Below are 19,516 nucleotides of genomic sequence, written 5' to 3'. Positions count from 1 at the left end.
GTGTGTTTGAACTGCTTTCGTGACCCTCCGCTCATGTGGATAAGCCCTGCGCTGCTGTATACATCCGCCCCTTGCACATTTCCGCATTTAGCAGTCGGCGATACCTAAACGGATGTGACGTCAGGCTGTCAGACCAAAGTAGTCAATCTGCAGTTCAAATCGATTTAAATCGGCGCTCATCGGCCGCCTGACCTCTACTCTACTACTTTTCTCATTTACCCGGAATTTTGAAAAACCGTTTCCACCGAAATTACCCGGGGAAAAAACTTTCCCTCAACCCCAAACTTTCCCCGGAAAAGGTACCTAGTAGCGAGGAGGAACTTTTCAGATTCCCGGAATTCTTGAGGGGCGTGGCTCTGTGCTGAAGAACGCTGATTGGTGGAACACACTTGCAGCGTTCGGCACTGTTTATTTCATTTCCACAAGCTTCTCTTCGTTTGTGTTTTTATCATTTGGAAAATGGAGCAAAAGAAGAGAAGCTACGATAAGTGGACTCTTTAGAGCGTATTTGCCGAGGAAGAAATTCAGTGAATATAAATATGTGGATCTGCAGTGGCCCCTCCGGTCCAGCTGGAGGCGCTGCAGCACGTGTAAGCCGCTCTTGTTACAGTCAGTAATCTGACGTGGTTCGGACTTCTCCTCGAACATCTCGTGCTCTCTCTGCTCTGTCTGGTATGTGACGCCATTGCTTCACAAACGTGAGCAGAGATGTCGAGCTGCAGGCTGATGAGAGCCATCAGAGTGAGTGAGTTCGGAGTCCCCACGGTGCTCAGGCTGCGCTCAGATGTGCCCGTCCCACAGCCCGGACTCAAACAGGTGACCTGAACATGACAGCACACCCGGCAGGCTGCAGCAGACACTCAGCCATGTCTATACTCCTCCATGAATAAACTGTGTAGTGGGTTGATGCAGGCAGTCAGGTGTGATTGTCTTTGGATGCATTGGTCACAAAGTGTTGATAAAGGGTTTGTGTCAGGAATATCCATCCATCCATCCCTTGGTTATTAAGGGTCACAGGGGGAGGGGGGGTGCCACACAAGCACAGGGAGAACATGCAACGTTTTGTTTTGTTTTTTTATTGAGAAAATACACAAATAAACAAGTATGGCAACTTGATTTAACAGACATTGTAACAATATAAAGAGATTGCCAAGGGAACATCAACTTATCTCAAAATATAATACATACATTTGGTGCTTCAACATAATAAATTCAGAGCAGATTGAGGTGAGAACATGCAAAGTCCACACAGAAAGGTTCAAGGCTGAAACCACAATCCTGCCAGCCAGCGGATTAGAACCTGGAACCTTCTTGCAGAAGCAACATATACAAGATGTTGTGACTTTAAAGGATTTCAGCTATTGCAGTTACAGGACAAACATAAAGGAGCACGTGCTGTCCATTGTGCTTGGCATTTGGTTGTTTGGATGTTTTTGTCTTCTCCCACATGTCCTCTTGCACATGCAGTTCTCCGTCTAACATATATTACATGACGGTCCTCTCTCCGCTGCAGGTGTTGATTCGTGTAGGCGCCTGTGGCGTGAACCCTGTGGAAACCTACATCCGGGCTGGGACGTATGCCCGGAAGCCCACCCTGCCGTACACACCCGGCACAGACGTAGCCGGAGTGGTGGAAACCGTTGGAGAGGGAGTCACTGCAGTAAAGGTTTGGGAAGCATGATGCCATGGCCGGTGAAACAGGGAATGGATCAGTGCAAATTAATTTCACTCTGTTTATCAGACCGTGTGGCAGCCTTGATGTTTCTGTGTTAAGTGTGACTGTGTCTGCAGGGAGTGCTCCATCACTGATTACAAAACAGGCTTAAAGGAGGAAGCTGGCACAGCTAGAGTTAAGAAAGAATAATGGTGATGTTCTCCAGAGTGTACAGCTTTGATCAGAGTGCATCCACTCTGGGATCTACTGTGAACACTATCCAGCAACTCCAGGCTGTATCTGATGACATTTTGGCCATTAAAAGTATGCCGTATTAGTTATTAGTACTTCCTGTTTACAATGTACCCTTGGATGCACAGACAACTGTCACCAGTTAACCTTGATACTTAAGAAAACCTAAAAGTGTGATAAGAAATAAAAGTGTGGCAAGTTCTTGAGTCAGAAGGAACAATATTTTTCCATGATTTGAAGCTGATTTATGGACATTTATTTGCGGCCAGACACACAGACTAGACTAGTTTAGGCGAGAGGGCATGTATAGTGTGCAGTGGTAGCATCTCTTCCATTGTGAATGTGTGTTTTCCAGGCAGGAGACCGTGTCTTCACCACAGCCACAGAGTCTGGAGGTTATGCAGAGTATACCATAGCAGCAGACGACTGTGTCCACAAGCTACCCGATGCTTTAGACTTCTGCCAGGGTGCCGCCATAGGGATCCCGTACTTCACCGCCTACAGGGCTCTGGTTCACAAGTAAGACCACGGCACCGCAGCAGCTCGGTTAAGTTTATCCAAGAACCGCTCGTGGGTAAGGTGTCACGGGTCTGAATCCTGCTCACAGCCTGTGCTTTTCACCTTCTCACGATGTGTTCTTCTTAGAATGTGCTGTCACCCACTCCTGCAAAACAGCAGAATGTTTCTGTGTTGTGTTGCAGAGCCCATGCCAAGGCTGGAGAGACTGTGCTCGTCCACGGAGCCAGTGGAGGGGTACGTTTAGCTTTTTTTGTCTTTCTCTTCTTTCTAATTTTAGTAAAAACAACTTCTTTCCACATTCACATTGCATGTGCATGTGTTTGGGTAAAGGTTGGTGTGGCCGCGTGCCAGCTGGCCCGTGCTCTGGGTCTCAAGGTCTTGGGGACAGCAGGGACGTCAGAGGGAATGAAGCTGGTGCTCAACAACGGCGGTCACCTGGCCTTTAATCACAGAGAAGAGGGCCACACGGACAAAATCATGGTATGCACATACACTAAAACTAGTCTGGGGCTGAAGCTCAGCAGGTCTCTGCACATTTAACTCTCCCTGCTTGTCAGACTTCGTTCTGTCAGATGTTACAGTAGTGGCTGAAGAGATATGGTGTTAGTGTTGTGTTAATATGTGTGTGTGTGTGTGTGTGTGTGTGTGTGTGTGTGTGTGTGTGTGTGTGTGTGTGTGTGTGTGTGTGTGTGTGTGTGTGTGTGTGTGTGTGTGTGTGTGTGTGTGTGTGTTCCAGGAAGCCACAGAGGGCAGAGGCATAGATGTGATCGTGGAGATGCTGTCAAATGTGAACCTTAGTAAAGACCTCCAGATGTTGGCCTATGGAGGACGAGTGGCGGTCAGTCACACTACAGTCCAGTGGGCGTATTTATGAAGGGTCTTATGTCACCACCAGGAGTACTAAGTTTCCTCTGAAGAGCTGAGTGCTGAGAGACCATGTCAATAGGAACCGAGAGAATGCCTGAGATTAGAGAAGGGAAGCAGGCGTTGCTATGGATCATTATGGTCATTAAGTTTCATGGGTGAACTTACTAGATGACGGTGAATGTGAAATAAACTGTTCAGCAATGTAGCTAGATTAATAAACTACATCACACATTTCACACATGAAGGACGTATTGAAGTCAGTGATATATTTTTCTAGTGGATGAAATAAATCAGCTGTAGTGCTGTTACAGTAGTTTAATCCCAGTGGAGCTCGTTCCTCTATGCACCTTCGTCTCTTTTTCTTTGCTTCCAGGTCGTTGGCTCCAGAGGCTCCATAGAGATCAATCCCAGAGACACCATGGCTAAAGAGAGCAGCGTTATAGGAGTGGCCGTGTTTTTCGCTTCTCCGGTAGAAAGCAGCGACATCACACAAGCCATGTTTTACACACACGTGGTGGTTGAACTTTTCTGTGTTTAAAAGCCCACACACACTATTTGGAAGAGTGAACGAACAGAAGAAAGATCTAAATCAAATCAATACTTGGTGTGACCCCCCCCTTTACCTTCAAAACAGCATCAGTTCTTCAGGTACACTTGCACAAAGTAGGAGATTTTGTAGGATCATAGTCAGGTGTGTGATTGACCAGTTATACCAAACAGGTGCTGGTGATCATCAGTTTCATATGTAGGTTGAAACAGTCATCAACTGACACAGAAACAGCTGTAGGAGGATTAAAACTTGGGGAGGAACAGCCAAACTCTGCTACCAAGGTGAGGCTGTGGACAGTTTGATGTTCAGACTGAGCACAGCAACAAGACACCAGGTCGTTATACTGCATCAGCAAAGATTTCAGAGCAGACGGGGGTTTCAGGATGTGCTGTTCAAGCTCTTTGGAAGAAGCACAAAGAAACGGGCAACGTTGAGGACCGTAGTGGTCGGCCAAGTAAACTTAGTGCAGCAGATGATAGACCATTAAGCTGACTTCTCTTAGAAATCACAAGATGTCATCAGCTCAGGACTAGCAGAGAGCACTGGGACCCTGGTACACCCATCTTTGTCCCTGAAGGCCTGGAGAACAGTACAATAAGTGAAGCTGGCAGAGGTTCCTTACAAGTTTGGGGCTGGAGTTGGGGATTTGGTCAGAGTTAATGTTGTCCTCAATGCTGAACATACAGGCTGATACTTATCCATCATGCAGTACCATCAGGGAGGGGTCTGTACATTTATTCTGCAGCAGGACAACGAGCCCAAAGTGGTCCTTCTCTTACCTCTGTGTTCTCTCAGGAGGAGAGGAGGGAGTGTGCAGCACTGCTGTTCGCTGGGATGGAAGCCGGCTGGCTGCGCCCTGTTGTCGGCTCCCGGTATCCACTGGACGAGGCCGCCCAGGCCCACCATGACATCATGGAGTCTCAAGGGGCTGTGGGGAAAATGGTCCTGACCATGTGATGGTGTGAAGGTCAAAGGTCACCAAGTAGGGTCTTGGCTGCTCACAAAGGAGAGACTCTTGAGGAGCTGTGACAGAACAGTGTGGCTGCATTCAGCTTTAAATGACCAGTGGAAATGAATAGAATAGAATGAGAGTTAAATTGCTGATATTCCTGAATGAAGTTGTTTCCACAGAAATGCCTTCATGCCTTTTAAGCAGTATTCTAATATTTTCTTTATTTAGTGATCTAGAGACCAAATGTGAACCCAAATGTGATCTGCGCCCAGGAAAATACACACTTTTATTAGCTGTAGATTATGGATGAGAATAAAAGAAATGATTAATAAAATATATTTTTCCGAATATTTTTGTAGCAAGTCCATTGAATTGTATCGACATTTAGTAGAAAGGAATTAAGGTGAAAGAGGTAAAGGTTAAAGTCAAAGGCTCGTTTCTGAGTCAGACATGACATCTGTGCTTCTCAGGTGGCAACCAGCTGTACTGAGCATGTGCAGCAGAAGGCCAGGTAACTCAAGCCAGGTGCACAGAACCTTCTGCGGCACCGTGGCTGCCAGGAAGCGATGGAAGCGTCAGCCGGCAGCCCCACGGGGCCACAGATCAGTCTTACGGATTCATATGTGAGCGGAGTCTACTGTGGTGGACCCTCGTGTCGTGTTGAACAGGTAAATCGTTTTCATGCTTTAGAAAAAAGGGGTGTGTAGATGTCCAGAATCTAAAGCCAGGCAGATAGCAGAAGGTTAAAGCTTTTCTCTAGTGTGCTGTGGTGAATGGTTAACCTCTGGTGGGAGAAGGCGTTGAGGTGAAGTAAGCCTGAGTCACAGCTTGAGGGACTAATTTACCACAGAAGCAGAATTAAACACTGAAATGCTGAACACCATGTCATTGGTCATGCGTTCTTACTTTCTTAATACCTTTTAATGTTTCAGTTCTGTGTGTTTTCTTCAATGAAGTTCTGAATCTCATGAACTGACACTCCTGGGCTTATGGCTAAAGTAAGAGTAAGAGAATAACCAAGTACAGTAACTAAGTACTGGACTTAGAGCTTATTTTTAACTACTACTTTTTTACTTGTACTTTAGTATTTAGTGTTTCCATTTTCTGCTACTCGATTACATTTCTGAGGGAAATATTGCACTTTTTACTCCACCACATGTTTTACAGCTTTGGTTACTAGCTACTTTGCACCTTCAGATTATTAAAATAACAACACACACTCAACTATGATAGATTAGACACAAAGCATCAAAAATAAAAGGATCTTGAATAATGAAGAGCTTTATGATGGCTACAGGTGGGTGCTTTATTCGGTGAAAGTATTTGTGCGAGATTTGAGGCAATGATTGGCCAAATAGAATAAAAAAATTTAATTTAAAGAGTCTGTCACAATATAAATGCCATCACACTCACATTTCTGCTGTTCTCTGACCGCTCACGTGTTCACACTCTGGTTTCTGGGTTTTATGGAAGCGTCACCGTAACTTACATTTCTTTCTGAAAGAGGACAGCTCAGTAGAGGAGAGTCCATTAGGGCAAGAGCTTCAGCAGAAACATGATAGGCCTCATTCTGCTGCGATGTCTGGCTGCTATCCATCAGTCAGCATTCTCTGGGGACAACCCTACCCCCCCACCCCCACCCCGATGATACCACACACACACACATAATGTTTGCTGATTGCTAATGCGTTTGTTTGCCTAGCAACTCAAAACACAGGGTGACCAGTATGACAGCTGATCACATTAACATTAGCATGAACAGCAAACTTTGGTCCAAGGAAACGCTCTTTGGGCTCCAGAGGACCCCAGGAAACCTGAAGAAGAAAAGAATCCAGTTTCTGTTCATCTTTACAAATGTGCAAATGACAGAGATTAGGAAGTAACCCTCAGTGTTATTACAGATCCTCAGAATTATCCTATAATTATAGATTATAGATCCTCAGTGTTACTGCGCCATGGCCCAGCAACAAAACACTGAACAAATGAATACAGGATTTTTTTTTATATATATATTCTTTTTATTGAGTTTTATGGTATGTGCAAATAATAATAATAGTAATAATAAGAAGCCACCACAAAACTAACTTCATGCGCTGCAATACAATATACAGAATTTTACAGAAATAAATGCAACCACATATAACAAAAAACAAAAAACATTGCATCCTTCAGTGAGATACTGAATTATTATGCTATGGAGCTACAGTCAGAGTTTTTGTAGAAAAGTATGCAGAGGTGTCCAGAGTCTCCAAAATTTTTCTGATTTGTGATTCAAATCGTGGGTCAATTTTTCCAAAGGAAGAAGAGCCGATATCTGAGACATCCACATATTGACCGTAGGGACCTGGGGGGAGAATACAGGATTTTTAGAATATTTATTTATTTATTTATTTAACAGGGACGGTACACATTAATGAACATTTCTGTAAATGTGCCAGTATTAGCGTAAGGAAGCTATTTTTCAACTGCTGTCCCAGGGCAAGGTGTAAAATGCCAGCAGTTCACATTCATATACATAGCAGACACAAATAACCTTTAAAATATTAACAAAACATCTAGACAGACAATGGTGCATGGGCAGGTGATCATGCAGCACAAAACATGACAGAAGACAAAATGAGGAGACATGAAAACAGAAGAAGACATGAGAGACGACCTGCAGGGCTCTAGTGTGGACAGTGCTGATGTGATTTCAGCCAGTTTTTAAGTTCAGTCTTGAAAGTGTTGTATGTGGGGCATTCTCTTATGGGAAGGGGTATGCTGTTCCAAATATTACCGCCCCAGACTGAATAAAAACACTGCTGCACTATTTTAATACATATACATTTTAAATTGATATACTATTTGTCACACAATTAGAGGGAAGGAGGAGACAATGTAGTGACGATGTAATCGTATGTTTTAACAGGCCAAACAGATGATGATCATGACAGCGAGGCAGCTGTATCGGGTTACGGCCCTCTGGGAGAGATGCCACCTCATCACCACGCTGTAGCACAACATGACCAGTAAGTACTACACAGTAAGTGCTATACACCGTCCTCGAAATGACCTACAGTTAAAACTGCAGAGATACTGTAGGTTAGTGAAACCACACGTTTCGATCCATCGTTTTTCCAGTTTGTCATTTTTCATAGTTTTTATTTGTGGAACATTTTGCAGGTATTTTGCTGATGCTGCTGCTTTCAGTCATCAGAGCTAGGCATGCGTCATCTGTCCCATCATGCCCTGCTTCCTGTGTGGTTTGTTCTGAAGATGCTGTCATCTGCCACCGAATGGCTCACATTATTGGTAACACACACACACACACACACACACACACACACACACAGACAGACTCACAGCTTTTGTGTTTTATGTCACCCAGTCTAAATGACAATAATTGTATTGCAGAGACCTCATATGCTTACAGGACTGTACTGTGTGTTAACTGTGTGTGTGTGTGACCAGATGCTCCACACACCACCCAGGCACTGCTGCTAACAGAGGGCTCCATCATCACAGTTCAGCCTGCCTCACTGTCTGACCTCATCAACATTACAGTCATAGGTCAGCCAGTGCCCACGTGTGTGTGTGTGTGTGTGTGTGTGTGTGTGTGTGTGTGTTGCATTTGTATGTATATGCACGTGACGTATATGAACTGTAAATATGTTTGTCCATCGTCCAGGTCTGAGTCATAATCACATCTCAGTGCTCGGTGAACAGTCCTTCAGAAACCTGCCCTTCCTTCACACCTTACTGCTGGACCACAACCTCCTGACCAGCCGTGCCCTGCAGGGGGGGGCTCTGACCTATCTAACCCAGCTCGAGGTCCTTTCCTTGGGCCACAACCTCATCAACATGGTGGGTCCCTCTTAAGGGCAAAAATATATCTGGGTAAATATTTGTTTTAGAATTTGGCTGAGGGTTTTCTATTATTTCTATTAATAAGTGGAAACACAGCAGATGTTATGTGTCCTCTTCCTGAACTTACACAGAACTTTCCTCTGACATGTACTGATGTGCAGCTCCAGGGGGGCTGGCTCATCGGAAACAAGGCCCTGCGGAGTCTGAAACTGGAGGGAAACCTGCTCACCAGTTTGGACTCTGGTTCCTTCCCTCTGGAGGACCTCAAAGACCTGGAGAGTCTGGATCTGTCAGATAACCTGATAGATCATGTGGACAGAAACAGGTTAGTGCATATTTACTGCCTTCTATAGATCTTTCTTTCTTACAGTTTCAGCTGTAATGTAACGTATACGACCCTTCCTTCCAGCTTCAGCGGCTTGGTGAGCCTGCAGACTCTAGATCTGTCCAGAAACCGTCTGAGTTCTGCTCCTGCTGAGGCTTTTTCCTACCTGAGCTGGCTGACAAACCTAAACCTGGACCTCAACTCTTGGAACTGCTCCTGCCAGCTGCTGGAACTGGCTGCCTTCCTGTCCACCTTTATGCAACAGCCAGACAAGGTGCAGGACTTCTTCAGCCTTCAGTCCACAACGCAGCTTCATAAACAACCGAAGCACTAAGTAACTTAATAAGTTCATCATTTCATTCAGTGATTCATACCAGCACTGTGTTCCCAAAGCACAGAATTAAAATTAGACAACAATGAAAATGATATAATTACGTTAGAGGAGTAACTGCATTCTGTTTGATGGAGGGGAGGAGAGAGATTATACTCAAGAGACAGTTTCCATATACCAGCTTACTGGTCCAGCTTATTCTCTTAAAGAAGAACCTGTCAGGACAACATTGCACCCAACTTAAGCGATCTTGCAGTGCATATATTTTCTAGTTGTTCTAAGGAGAAAATGATCAAGATGAGTTGACTTAACCCTGACATGTTTCCCCCCCCTCGCTGCACTCAGGCCCTCTATAATGGCCGGAGGATGGTGTGTGTGAGCGCTGACAACCCGGCCGTGACCACAGTGCTGGAGCTGACCGAGGCCAACTGCGTCCCATCCAATCAGAACATCACGGTGCGGATCGAAACGAGAGCCGGCGTGACACCTCAGCTGTACGCTCGAGATCTGGCCATCACCGCTGTCATCTGCTTCATGGGTGAGAGTGACCCACGATGCAGTCAGATGAAATAGCTTGATTCATCGAGTGGAGCCGTGCCACTAATGTCGAGCTAATGAGCTCGTGAATCAATCAGAAAAAGTTTGAATTAGTTTAAAAACAAGAATCGTTATCTCATAGGGGAAAAAAAAGACATCAGGCCAGAAGACAACACACATTTGACTGTACGCTCTTATTCTGGTGAAGAGGAGAACAATGCAAACACCACAGATGAATAATAATTACTTACATTGTATTATTTGATGGGATTATTCTTGATAAGCTATGTGAAGCACCACCACCTCATATACATATACAGATGATGTTCGCACCAAAGACTAAAAAAAAAAGGATGCTGGTCAATAGGTAGCAGAAAAACACACCTTTATTAACAAAAAGTTTACTGAAACAAAGGCAAGAAGAAACCAGGGGGAAGCAGCAAAACGAAGTTAAACTTAAGCAAAAAGGACAAAGAAACTAGGCACACACACACACACACACACACACAGTTAACACACACAAACCCTACCCGCAACCCTCTCTTTCTTCCTCTCTCTCTCATGCACACACACAATAGGTGAACACCTACAGTACAGTTATGATTGAGAGATCATGTTTTATGATAAACGCACACACACACACACACACACACACACACACGTGGTGTTGCTCATTCAGATGCTATATGTTTCATTTCGACATTCACCATATCGGCATCTAAAAACAGGGATTAATGTACATATATTATTAATGATATAATGATAGTAATATACAGTCGTATGAAAAAGTTTGGGCACCCCTGACAATTTCCATTATTCTCATTTCTAAATCATGAGGTGTTTGGATCAGCAATTTCATTTTGATTTATCAAATAACTGATGGACACAGTAATATTTCAGTAGTGAAATGAGTTTTATTGGATTAACAGAAAATGTGCAATATGCATCAAAACAAAATTAGACAGGTGCATAAATTTGGGCACCCCAACAGAAAAATCACATCAATATTTGATAGAGCCTCCTTTTGCCAAAATAACAGCCTCTAGACGGTTCTTATAGCCCCTAATCAGTGTCTGGATTCTGGATGAAGGTATTTTCGACCATTCCTCCTTACAAAACATCTCCAGTTCAGTTTGGTTTGATGGTTGCCGAGCATGGACAGCCTGCTTCAAATCATCCCACAGATTTTCAATAATATTCAGGTCTGGGGACTGGGATGGCCATTCCAGAGCATTGTACTTGTTCCTCTGCATGAATTCCTGAGTAGATTTTGAGCAGTGTTTTGGGTCGTTGTCTTGTTGAAATATCCAGCCCCGGTGTAACTTCAACTTTGTGACTGATTCTTGAACATTATTCTCAAGAATCTGCTGATATTGAGTGGAATTCATGCGATCCTCAACTTTAACAAGATTCCCAGTACCAGCACTGGCCACACAACCCCACAGCATGATGGAACCTCCACCAAATTTTACTGTGGGTAGCAAGTGTTTTTCTTGGAATGCTGTCTTCTTTTGCCACCATGCATAACGCCCCTTGTTATGACCAAATAACTCAATCTTTGTTTCATCAGTCCACAGCACCTTATTCCAAAATGAAGCTGGCTTGTCCAAATGTGCTTTTGCATACCTCAAGCGACTCGGTTTGTGGCGTGTGTGCAGAAAAGGCTTCTTCCGCATCACTCTCCCATACAGCTTCTCCTTGTGCAAAGTGCGTTGAATTGTTGAACGATGCACAGTGACACCATCTGCAGCAAGATGATGTTGTAGGTCTTTGGAGGTGGTCTGTGGGTTGTCTTTGACCTTTCTCACCATCCTTTGCCTTTGCCTCTCTGATATTTTTCTTGACCTGCCACTTCTGGCCTTAACAACAACTGTGCCTGTGGTCTTCCATTTCCTCACTATGTTCCTCACAGTGGAAACTGACAGCTGAAATCGCTGAGATAGCTTTTTGTAGCCTTCCCCTAAACCGTAACATTGAACAATCTTTGTTTTCAGGTCATTTGAGAGTTGTTTTGAGGCCCCCATGTTGCCACTCTTCAGAGGAGATTCAAAGAGAAGAACAACTTGCAATTGGCCACCTTAAATACCTTTTTCTCATGATTGGATGCACCTGTCCATGAAGTTCAAGGCTTAATGAGCTCACCAAACGAATTTTATGTTCCAATTTATCAGTGCTAAGTAGTTACAGGTATTCAAATCAGCAAAATGACAAGGGTGCCCAAATTTTTGCACAGCCTATTTTTCACATCTGATACAATTTCATACAACTTAATATTGCTACACTAAAAATCTTTGTCTGGAAAATACCCCATTACTTAGCTTTTATTAGAAAATGAATGGCATGCCACTGTGATAGTTTTCTGTGCAGACAGAGTAAATTATTATGCAGCCTCAGAGGGGTGCCTAAACTTTTTCATACGACTGTATTAACTATACCGCTAAGGAGCGAGCTAAGTTGCTGACAACTAATTAAAAATGTAAATACATACAATTTTAATTAGTTACTGACACTAACTGGAGAGAAATCCATTCAATTCAACTAAACTTGATATCCAGTCATGACTCACAGCTGACTGCAAACTGTAACTTTAGCACGTGGAGCTACCTGTAGTCTTGCAGGGTTATGTGGAGTTACATGTGATTAATGCAGTAGCTGTAGATTTACTTTGCTGTTGTAAAAGAATCCTCTCGGCCTCCTCATATGAAGCGAATCAGCCAGAATATTGACCTGATATGATATAATGTCATTACATGTGGGTCCCCATTAAAGACATCACTGTTGAAAATGCTACCTGTTCTCCTGTGCTTCAGGCGGCGTTGGCTTGACCCTGCTGGTCGTCCTGATCTGCTACCATGTATCTCGGATGAAAAAATTGAAAGCAAGTAAAAGGCAGAAGAAGGAAGAAGAGGGAAGCGGCACGATGGAAAATCACCATGTCAATCACACAGATGTTAGTGAAAAGAGGAGGGATTTATTCTTGCAAGCTAATAGCAGCCAGCCGTGGGACAGGGAAGCAACGGCGTTGGATTCGAGGACAGATGGCCATTTTGGCCAGTTCAGGTCCAGAGCCGATGAAAACGGCAGCCATTTTAAGTGCCCTGAATGTAGCACTGACGTACAAAGATGGGTGAGGCCGATGAGATACAACAACAGGATAAATGGAGGGGCGGAGGAGGAGAGAGACAAGAGGAGGATAAGGATGATGGCAGAGGAAGACAGGAGGAGGATTGGGACCCAGCAGGGAGTCTTGGGAAGGAACATTCCTAACAAGCCTCCTTCTCATGGCAACTCCTCCTCTCGTCCACGAAAAGAAACCCTCAGTCAGAGACCAGAGATCCTGGCTGCGTTTAGAACAATCGCAGACATGGGGGAGAGCCATGGGACTGAGGTGGAAGGTGAGAGCAGAGGATATGACACTTTACATTGTGACGGCTGCCACCGGACATACAGACCACCAGAGCAGAACATGAGACAAGGGAGCATCCACAGCAACATGAGAGACTCTGCTCTGTTTGACGGCTTCCCTCCTCAGTACAGACAGATCGACAGGGGGAGAAGCGTTAACCACAACCAGTTTGACACGACGAAGAGCGCAGAGTTGAGGAGAGAAACGAGAAATGTGACGTTTGATCTGGAAAGGCCAAGAACCCTAGAGAAAGGAAACAGTCGAGACAAGGAGAAGAGGGAGGAGGAAAAGAGGATATCTAGAGAGGACAGCGGAAGTGGAAGAAAACACAAAGTTAAAGTCCAGTCGAGCCGGTTAGTGAAGGTTAAACTAAACTTGAACCCGCTGCGAAAGAGCAAAGTCCATCCAAAGAGGAAAGCTGAGGAGAGACACTCCGAGAAAAGCAGCTCCAAAAGGAGTAAAGATAAAAGTCAGGATGGAAAAGAAAGAGGGCAAAGGGAAGGGAAAGGGAAGTCTGGTAAGAAAACAAGGAGAGGCAGCGAAAAAACGAAGCAATCTACCAAGACTAAAGGATCGACTGAAGGTGAAGAAGAAAAGGAAGTAGTCACAGAAGGAGTACAGAAAAGCAAAATGACATCTAAGCAGAAAAAAATGGCTTCCAAAAGGGGGCAAAGTGGGGAGGAAAGTACAGAAGGGGACCAAGACAAGAATACAGACATGGAGAAGTCCCAACCTGGCAATGGCACCAATACTGCTGACCAGTCAGCCTCTGTCACTGTCACTGTCACTGGACAGGAGCAAAACTTGCAGGGTGGGAGTATTCAGTATCCGGGGGCTGGATTGGTTCTGGGGAGTGCTCAGCTTTCCTCGCAGCATCCCTCATCCTTCTCTGCCCCAGACAGGAATCGCACCACCAACCTTTCCATGCTTGGTTCAGCAGGCTCACAACAGACTTTTTCACTAAACACCATGGCCCCGGGATCTAACACATTGTTTCCCAGCTATCAAGCTAATTCTCTTGCTCCAAGCACAGCAATCAGTGGGCCCAACATGGTACCAAGTGGTGCACCAGACAGCTTTGGCAGGCAGGCTGGGGTAGGCCTCATGACTACTGTTTCCTCTCTTTTAGCTAACACTGCACATCCTAACCCTCAAGCAAATGTGATACATACCTCTCCCCTGCATGCCTCCCAGCCTGCAGAACTAGCCCCGAACTCCAATCCTGTAACTGTGCAGTCCTTCTCACAGAGCCAGCCAACTGTCAGGGACAGTTCTTCTTTTGTACCAAGACTGAAGTTGGATCCAGCACAGGGTCCAGGTCCTCACGCTGGTGAAGGAGTGCGTCAGCTACCCCCTGCACCCCAGACCAAGGAGAGTCAGTCTGGGGTGACCTCTCAAGCTCCTGGACCAGTGACCACTGCAGAGAATCTGTCCAACAATAACATTCAGGTAGAGACTGGGGCTGTACCTACGGGGTCAGCAGTCATTATGCCAGCTGGGGGTGTGGCTCTAACTGAGGGACTTACAGCGGGGGTGTCAGGAGACAGCATGCAGGCACCAGATGTGTCTGTATCAGGTGTTTCTGCACCCACTATGTCCACACAGAGTGTATCCTCCACAGGTGATTCAGTACTGCTGCAGCAGGAGTACCTATCAGAGGAAGGAGGATCCTCCCCCAGGAGGAAGCTGAGGCTGGTGCTTCCTGAGAAGACGTCCAGCCGGCCACCCACCTCACTGGAGAGGAAAATACGCTAGATTCTCATATCACAGTTAATGGAGTAAATGTCACGGCGTTTTAATAAAGCACAGAAGAAGCACATCATTTATAATCGACTTTTACATCAGGTGCAAAAAATACTGTAGCTGAGTCTGATGCCTTCATTTGTTCTTCATGCGACGCCATCAACTGCTAGAAACAGTCATTTTGTCAATGTCAAAGTTTCAAAGTTCATTACTACCCTTTGTAATGGCAGTTGACAAAAAGAAATCCCATCAAGGGTCCATTTCATAGCTTTGCTAGAGCTTTCACCCACAGGCCACCACATGATCTTCATCAACAGATGGAGTTTGCTCAATTGTCATGGAATTGCAGAATTTTTCAGAGCAGTTGAAGCTCAATAAAATGATTTCTTTTTTTTATTTCATAAATGATCATTAACAGTGATCATCTTTAGTAAGTAAAACCTTTTTGCTGATGAAGATCTTCTGACATGGTCAAAATGTCAGCAGCTACCAAATGGACCCTGATATGAGATAGTTTTGTTGGTACGGTGTCAAGTGTGCACAGACGGAGACACTGGACTAAAATGGAATGCCATTTAAAATTCTTGAAAAACATGTTATGTATAATTTCTTTTTATATTTTCCCTGAGACAGTAGCGGTCGGTCTGTGTGTCCAGTGACTGTTTGACTGATAGCAGAGTGCTGAAACACCATCATAATTAAAAACAGCAGTAAAATAGAATCACAGACTGCGAGGGAACACAGTGACATTGACGTCTGTGCTGATTGTGGCAGGTTACTCAGTCTTCTGCATGTCACTGCCAGATTAGGTTTCGAGTTTGGCACCAGGACGGCTGTTTGCAGTGTGTTAGGTTTCGCTGGTCACACAGCCGGCCTCTAAATGCTGCCCACTTTACCAAACCTGAGCTTCTTCACCACTGACCCTCCTTTTTAATGTTAGACTAGGTTCTAGGTGTAGTATTTTAAACATGCAGCGTGCTTCCTTCAAATCAGTTTTGCTGCTAAAATATGAGATCACGAAGAGGATATTTCACACCATGATATCAGTCGTGCTGCCAGTTCTCAGAATTGAGGCCCATTTCTCAGAAGCCGTGTTGTTTCTCGCTGCACAGCATGCTATCAAAACAGCAGTAGTTCCAAAGTAGGACCAACAGCATCCTTTTCCTTTTTGTGTCAGACTCACTGTATACAAAGCACTCCACAGTCAATGAATGAATGAATGATTTATTGATGATAACATGCTACAGAGAGCAACTCGTAAATGTCCATTAAAAGGGGTAACACAACAAGATGCAAACAAAGCGATGACATTATCGCCTCGTAAAGGTGATGTGGCATTTTCATTCATTTCAAGTTGTGTTTCCGGTCATCTGATGATCCAATATTCATTGTCCTTTTAGCTCTGTTTTGGTCTGCACCAACTCCTGTGATTGATGCTGGCAGGTAGTGTAATGAGGGTTTTCACAACTATTGGTTGTGGATGTCAGTTAAAGAGGGAATAAATAGGGAAAAGACCGAGGATGAATTTAGAGCGATGTAAAGCGCCACCAAAACCCAGCTTACCGTTGTCTTTAAGCTCCACTGTGAACTGTGTTGCATTTGAGTAAGTGACCTTTAGTGGAGCCGGCCTTGAGGAGTGTACTAATGAAGTGAACAGGGGTAAGAACTAGGGCAGGTCTCTCTTACTACCACTGGGGGGCAGTGTGTACCTGCCGACACAGAGATGCAGCCTGTTCGAAGTTCAGTGCAGCTTTGACTCAACAGAGACTCAACTGAAATGGTGCTTTCTGGAGACAGAATGTAATTAAAGCAGAGAAGTAGCTAGAGGAGGCTCTACGTGCCAGAGACTGTGTGTACAGCCTAGCTAGCACAATATTCTACAGAGAGACAGATGTATTCACGGAAGGCTGACAGAACAGAATCAAACCAGTTTTTGACACGTGGTGTCATCTATCAAAATATCAAAATGCCAAATGTATTCAGTTGTCACATTTTGTGGTGGCTCAGATTTTCCCCAAACAGTCCAGGATTACGATTTACTGACAGCAACGATAATTAGCACACGGCTGTTTTGATGGAAATAGATGCACTGAAAGGGATTTTTTTCAGAGTAAAAAACTCTATTGGACAGTTAGGAAATATGAATGATGGGAAGATATTACTAAACTCCGGTTTGCACCGACAGCTGGACTGCACCAACAAACACCTTTTATTGTTACATACATATAACAATATATATATATATATACACAGAAATCTCATTAAGTGAGATTTCTATGATTTCTATTAACTCTAAACCTCTGAGCTAACGGGTTAAAAATACACGTCTGAGACTTCAAAGACATTTGTTTTGCAATCACAGCTTAGCTACTTTGCATAAATGCAAAGGCCAGAATACAAACACAAAGTGTACCGTGTCGCTGAGTAGTAAAGGTGTAAGTTATTATGTGCAGTTAATTAAAGCAACTGTCACAACCTGTTCAGAAATAAACAGCATGAAAGAGGCAGGTTTTGGAGTAATGGCTGCACATCAATGCAGCACTGACTTTATTCTCAAACACATTATTAGAATCTAAAAATAAGAAGCTCTTCATGGTTGTTGTTGCCCAGAGTCCTTTCATCTGCCAAAAAACACATTAATACAAAGAGATACAGAGCGAGAGAAATGTGTCTCTCATCATCATCATCATCATCATTAACACTAAAACAAAACTTGATTTTATTTTTTTTTAAAAAAACAACATTAAAACACGGCCAACCCAGTATAGTTTCTTAAATAGTCTCTGTGCACAGAGAAATAGAGATGACAAAAGAGACCATGCAATCAAATCAACCACACTGCCTTCTCATTAACACCTCACACACACACACACACACACACACACGCTCCCAGTTTGGATCCAAATCAATATCATCAACAGACATAAGCCAGGAGGAGGAGCTGTCATCGTACAAAGGAGTATTTTTGTTTCTTTTTTTTTTTTTTCCAACAAAGAATTGTTCAAGCACTAAAATACATTGAATTTCTACCCTGCAGATCTGAGCCTTCTGCCAGAGGACGATGAAAGTTGATAAATCTTACACAATTATTGACAGTCAGCGCTTGGTTGGTTAAAAAGGCGGCAAACAGCTCCATGTGCTGCTCCACCTCTCTCTCTTACTTGTCTTAAGCTGAATGAAGCAGTGTGAATTTCGGCGTTCAACGCTGCCTCGGCTCAGAATCACAATACATTTTCCGTCTCGCCAGATAGTGTGTGGGACTTCAGGCCCCCCTGCATCGAATTCAAGGCTTATATTCATTTAAAGGCAGGGTATGTAACTTATTGTGGAAACATTTTGTTGAAGTTCTCACTACAAGTCTGACAGTGGTGTGTAAAATAAAATGGTTTGAAAAAAAAAAGAACAAATCTGGTATCTGTGGCTGTAATCTGATAACCTGTGCTAGCACAAAGCTGGGCAGACGTGTTGCTTGAGCCAGTGAGTTGCATAAGAATGGCAGAATAAGTGTGGCGGAAATTTGAGCCACAGCAACTTACCCACCACGAAGCGCACACCCACTGAAAGAAAGAACAAGAGCGCCGTGGCTCTTCAATGTGTGCATCCTAACAGAGTGAGCTTACAGCAGAAAGCACACCCTCTGAGGCACTAACTGTTCACTAAAGGTAACAGCATGCTAGCCACAGCCGTTTCGCTTGTGTTTCTATGACTGTAGCATCGAACAGTTGTTTATTTTTCAGACTGAAAAAGCTAAGTGGAGCAGTGATGACGGTGGCCGATCTTCATCACTATCATGGACTCGTCCTCCAGCCACGTTCATGTGTTTCGGGGGGAGAAGGCTTTAGGAGGAAGGCCTGAAGGGAGGGGGTGGGATTGCTTTGGTTTTTATTGTTTCTTCTTGAGAGTTTCTTCAGTGTCACACATCCTGCCTTTAATCAAAGAACCAGCAAGTAAACACAATCTGGGTAGTATTTGGTTATTAACCCTTTGTCTGATGCTTTCCCTTGACTTTGGCCGTAGAAGGACACAGCAACTACAAAGTTGAAGAAAAAAAATCAATTGGCTTTAAAAGCGACAGCCTGAATAACTATGTTACAGCAATTTACATGTGCTCATCGGAGCCTTTTGGAACGAACAGTGAACACCGTCCTTACAAAATGAGGAACTAGACATGAACATTTTTGGGCAGACAGGAAATTAGACAGAATCTCCCTTTATGAGGGTTGGAGTATATACACCTATCATCATGGTTCACACCACAGGACCTGCCCACCTCTTGGCGCTGGTATACACACTTCCAATTCAAATCACAGCACGTCTTAAGCTGTAAATATTCAGTAGAAAAAATACAGATGTCCGACCAGCTGTTGGACACGCAGAAGCTTCCTGTCCTGTCGTCCCTTAGAGGGGACGAAGTGTCCCTTTACTCTACTGCTTGGGCTTCTGTTTGAAGTGCTGAACTCAAGTTTAGTTCAAGTGTATGTGGTCTGTTGGTTGAGTCCTTAGTAGGTTATGGTTGGAGTGGGCTGGCCCGGGT

The 19,516-nt window shown here is 44.2% G+C and overlaps 2 protein-coding genes across 2 annotated transcripts; both read left to right on the top strand.

Moving 5' to 3' along the window:
* Positions 1-632: 632 nt before the first annotated feature.
* On the top strand, positions 633-5,156 carry cryz (crystallin, zeta (quinone reductase)). The gene is made up of 8 exons (XM_070845134.1): positions 633-816; positions 1,514-1,666; positions 2,262-2,425; positions 2,608-2,659; positions 2,756-2,905; positions 3,162-3,263; positions 3,666-3,761; positions 4,638-5,156. The coding sequence occupies exons 1-8, from the start codon at positions 709-711 to the stop codon at positions 4,797-4,799; spliced, it is 987 nt and encodes a 328-aa protein (XP_070701235.1). The 5' UTR covers positions 633-708; the 3' UTR covers positions 4,800-5,156.
* A 2,639-nt stretch (positions 5,157-7,795) lies between these two features.
* lrrc53 (leucine rich repeat containing 53) lies at positions 7,796-15,061 on the top strand. The gene is made up of 7 exons (XM_070844922.1): positions 7,796-7,802; positions 8,245-8,343; positions 8,462-8,637; positions 8,802-8,965; positions 9,050-9,239; positions 9,642-9,834; positions 12,644-15,061. Exons 1-7 carry the CDS (start codon positions 7,796-7,798, stop codon positions 14,992-14,994), a joined length of 3,180 nt encoding a protein of 1,059 aa, XP_070701023.1. The 3' UTR covers positions 14,995-15,061.
* Positions 15,062-19,516: the final 4,455 nt, after the last annotated feature.

Source organism: Pempheris klunzingeri, chromosome 15 (genome assembly GCF_042242105.1).
Source record: "Pempheris klunzingeri isolate RE-2024b chromosome 15, fPemKlu1.hap1, whole genome shotgun sequence".
NCBI classification, from domain to species: domain Eukaryota; kingdom Metazoa; phylum Chordata; class Actinopteri; order Acropomatiformes; family Pempheridae; genus Pempheris; species Pempheris klunzingeri.
This window is presented reverse-complemented; position numbering and strand designations above follow the sequence as displayed.

Coding starts and splice junctions, on each gene's coding strand:
- lrrc53 (XM_070844922.1), top strand. Junction 8,966..9,049: donor GATCATGTGGACAGAAACAG/GTTAGTGCATAT, acceptor CCTTCCTTCCAG/CTTCAGCGGCTTGGTGAGCC. Junction 9,835..12,643: donor CGCTGTCATCTGCTTCATGG/GTGAGAGTGACC, acceptor CCTGTGCTTCAG/GCGGCGTTGGCTTGACCCTG.
- cryz (XM_070845134.1), top strand. CDS start 709: ATGTCGAGCTGCAGGCTGATGAGAGCCATCAGAGTGAGTGAGTTCGGA. Junction 817..1,513: donor CACAGCCCGGACTCAAACAG/GTGACCTGAACA, acceptor TCTCCGCTGCAG/GTGTTGATTCGTGTAGGCGC. Junction 3,762..4,637: donor CCGTGTTTTTCGCTTCTCCG/GTAGAAAGCAGC, acceptor GTGTTCTCTCAG/GAGGAGAGGAGGGAGTGTGC.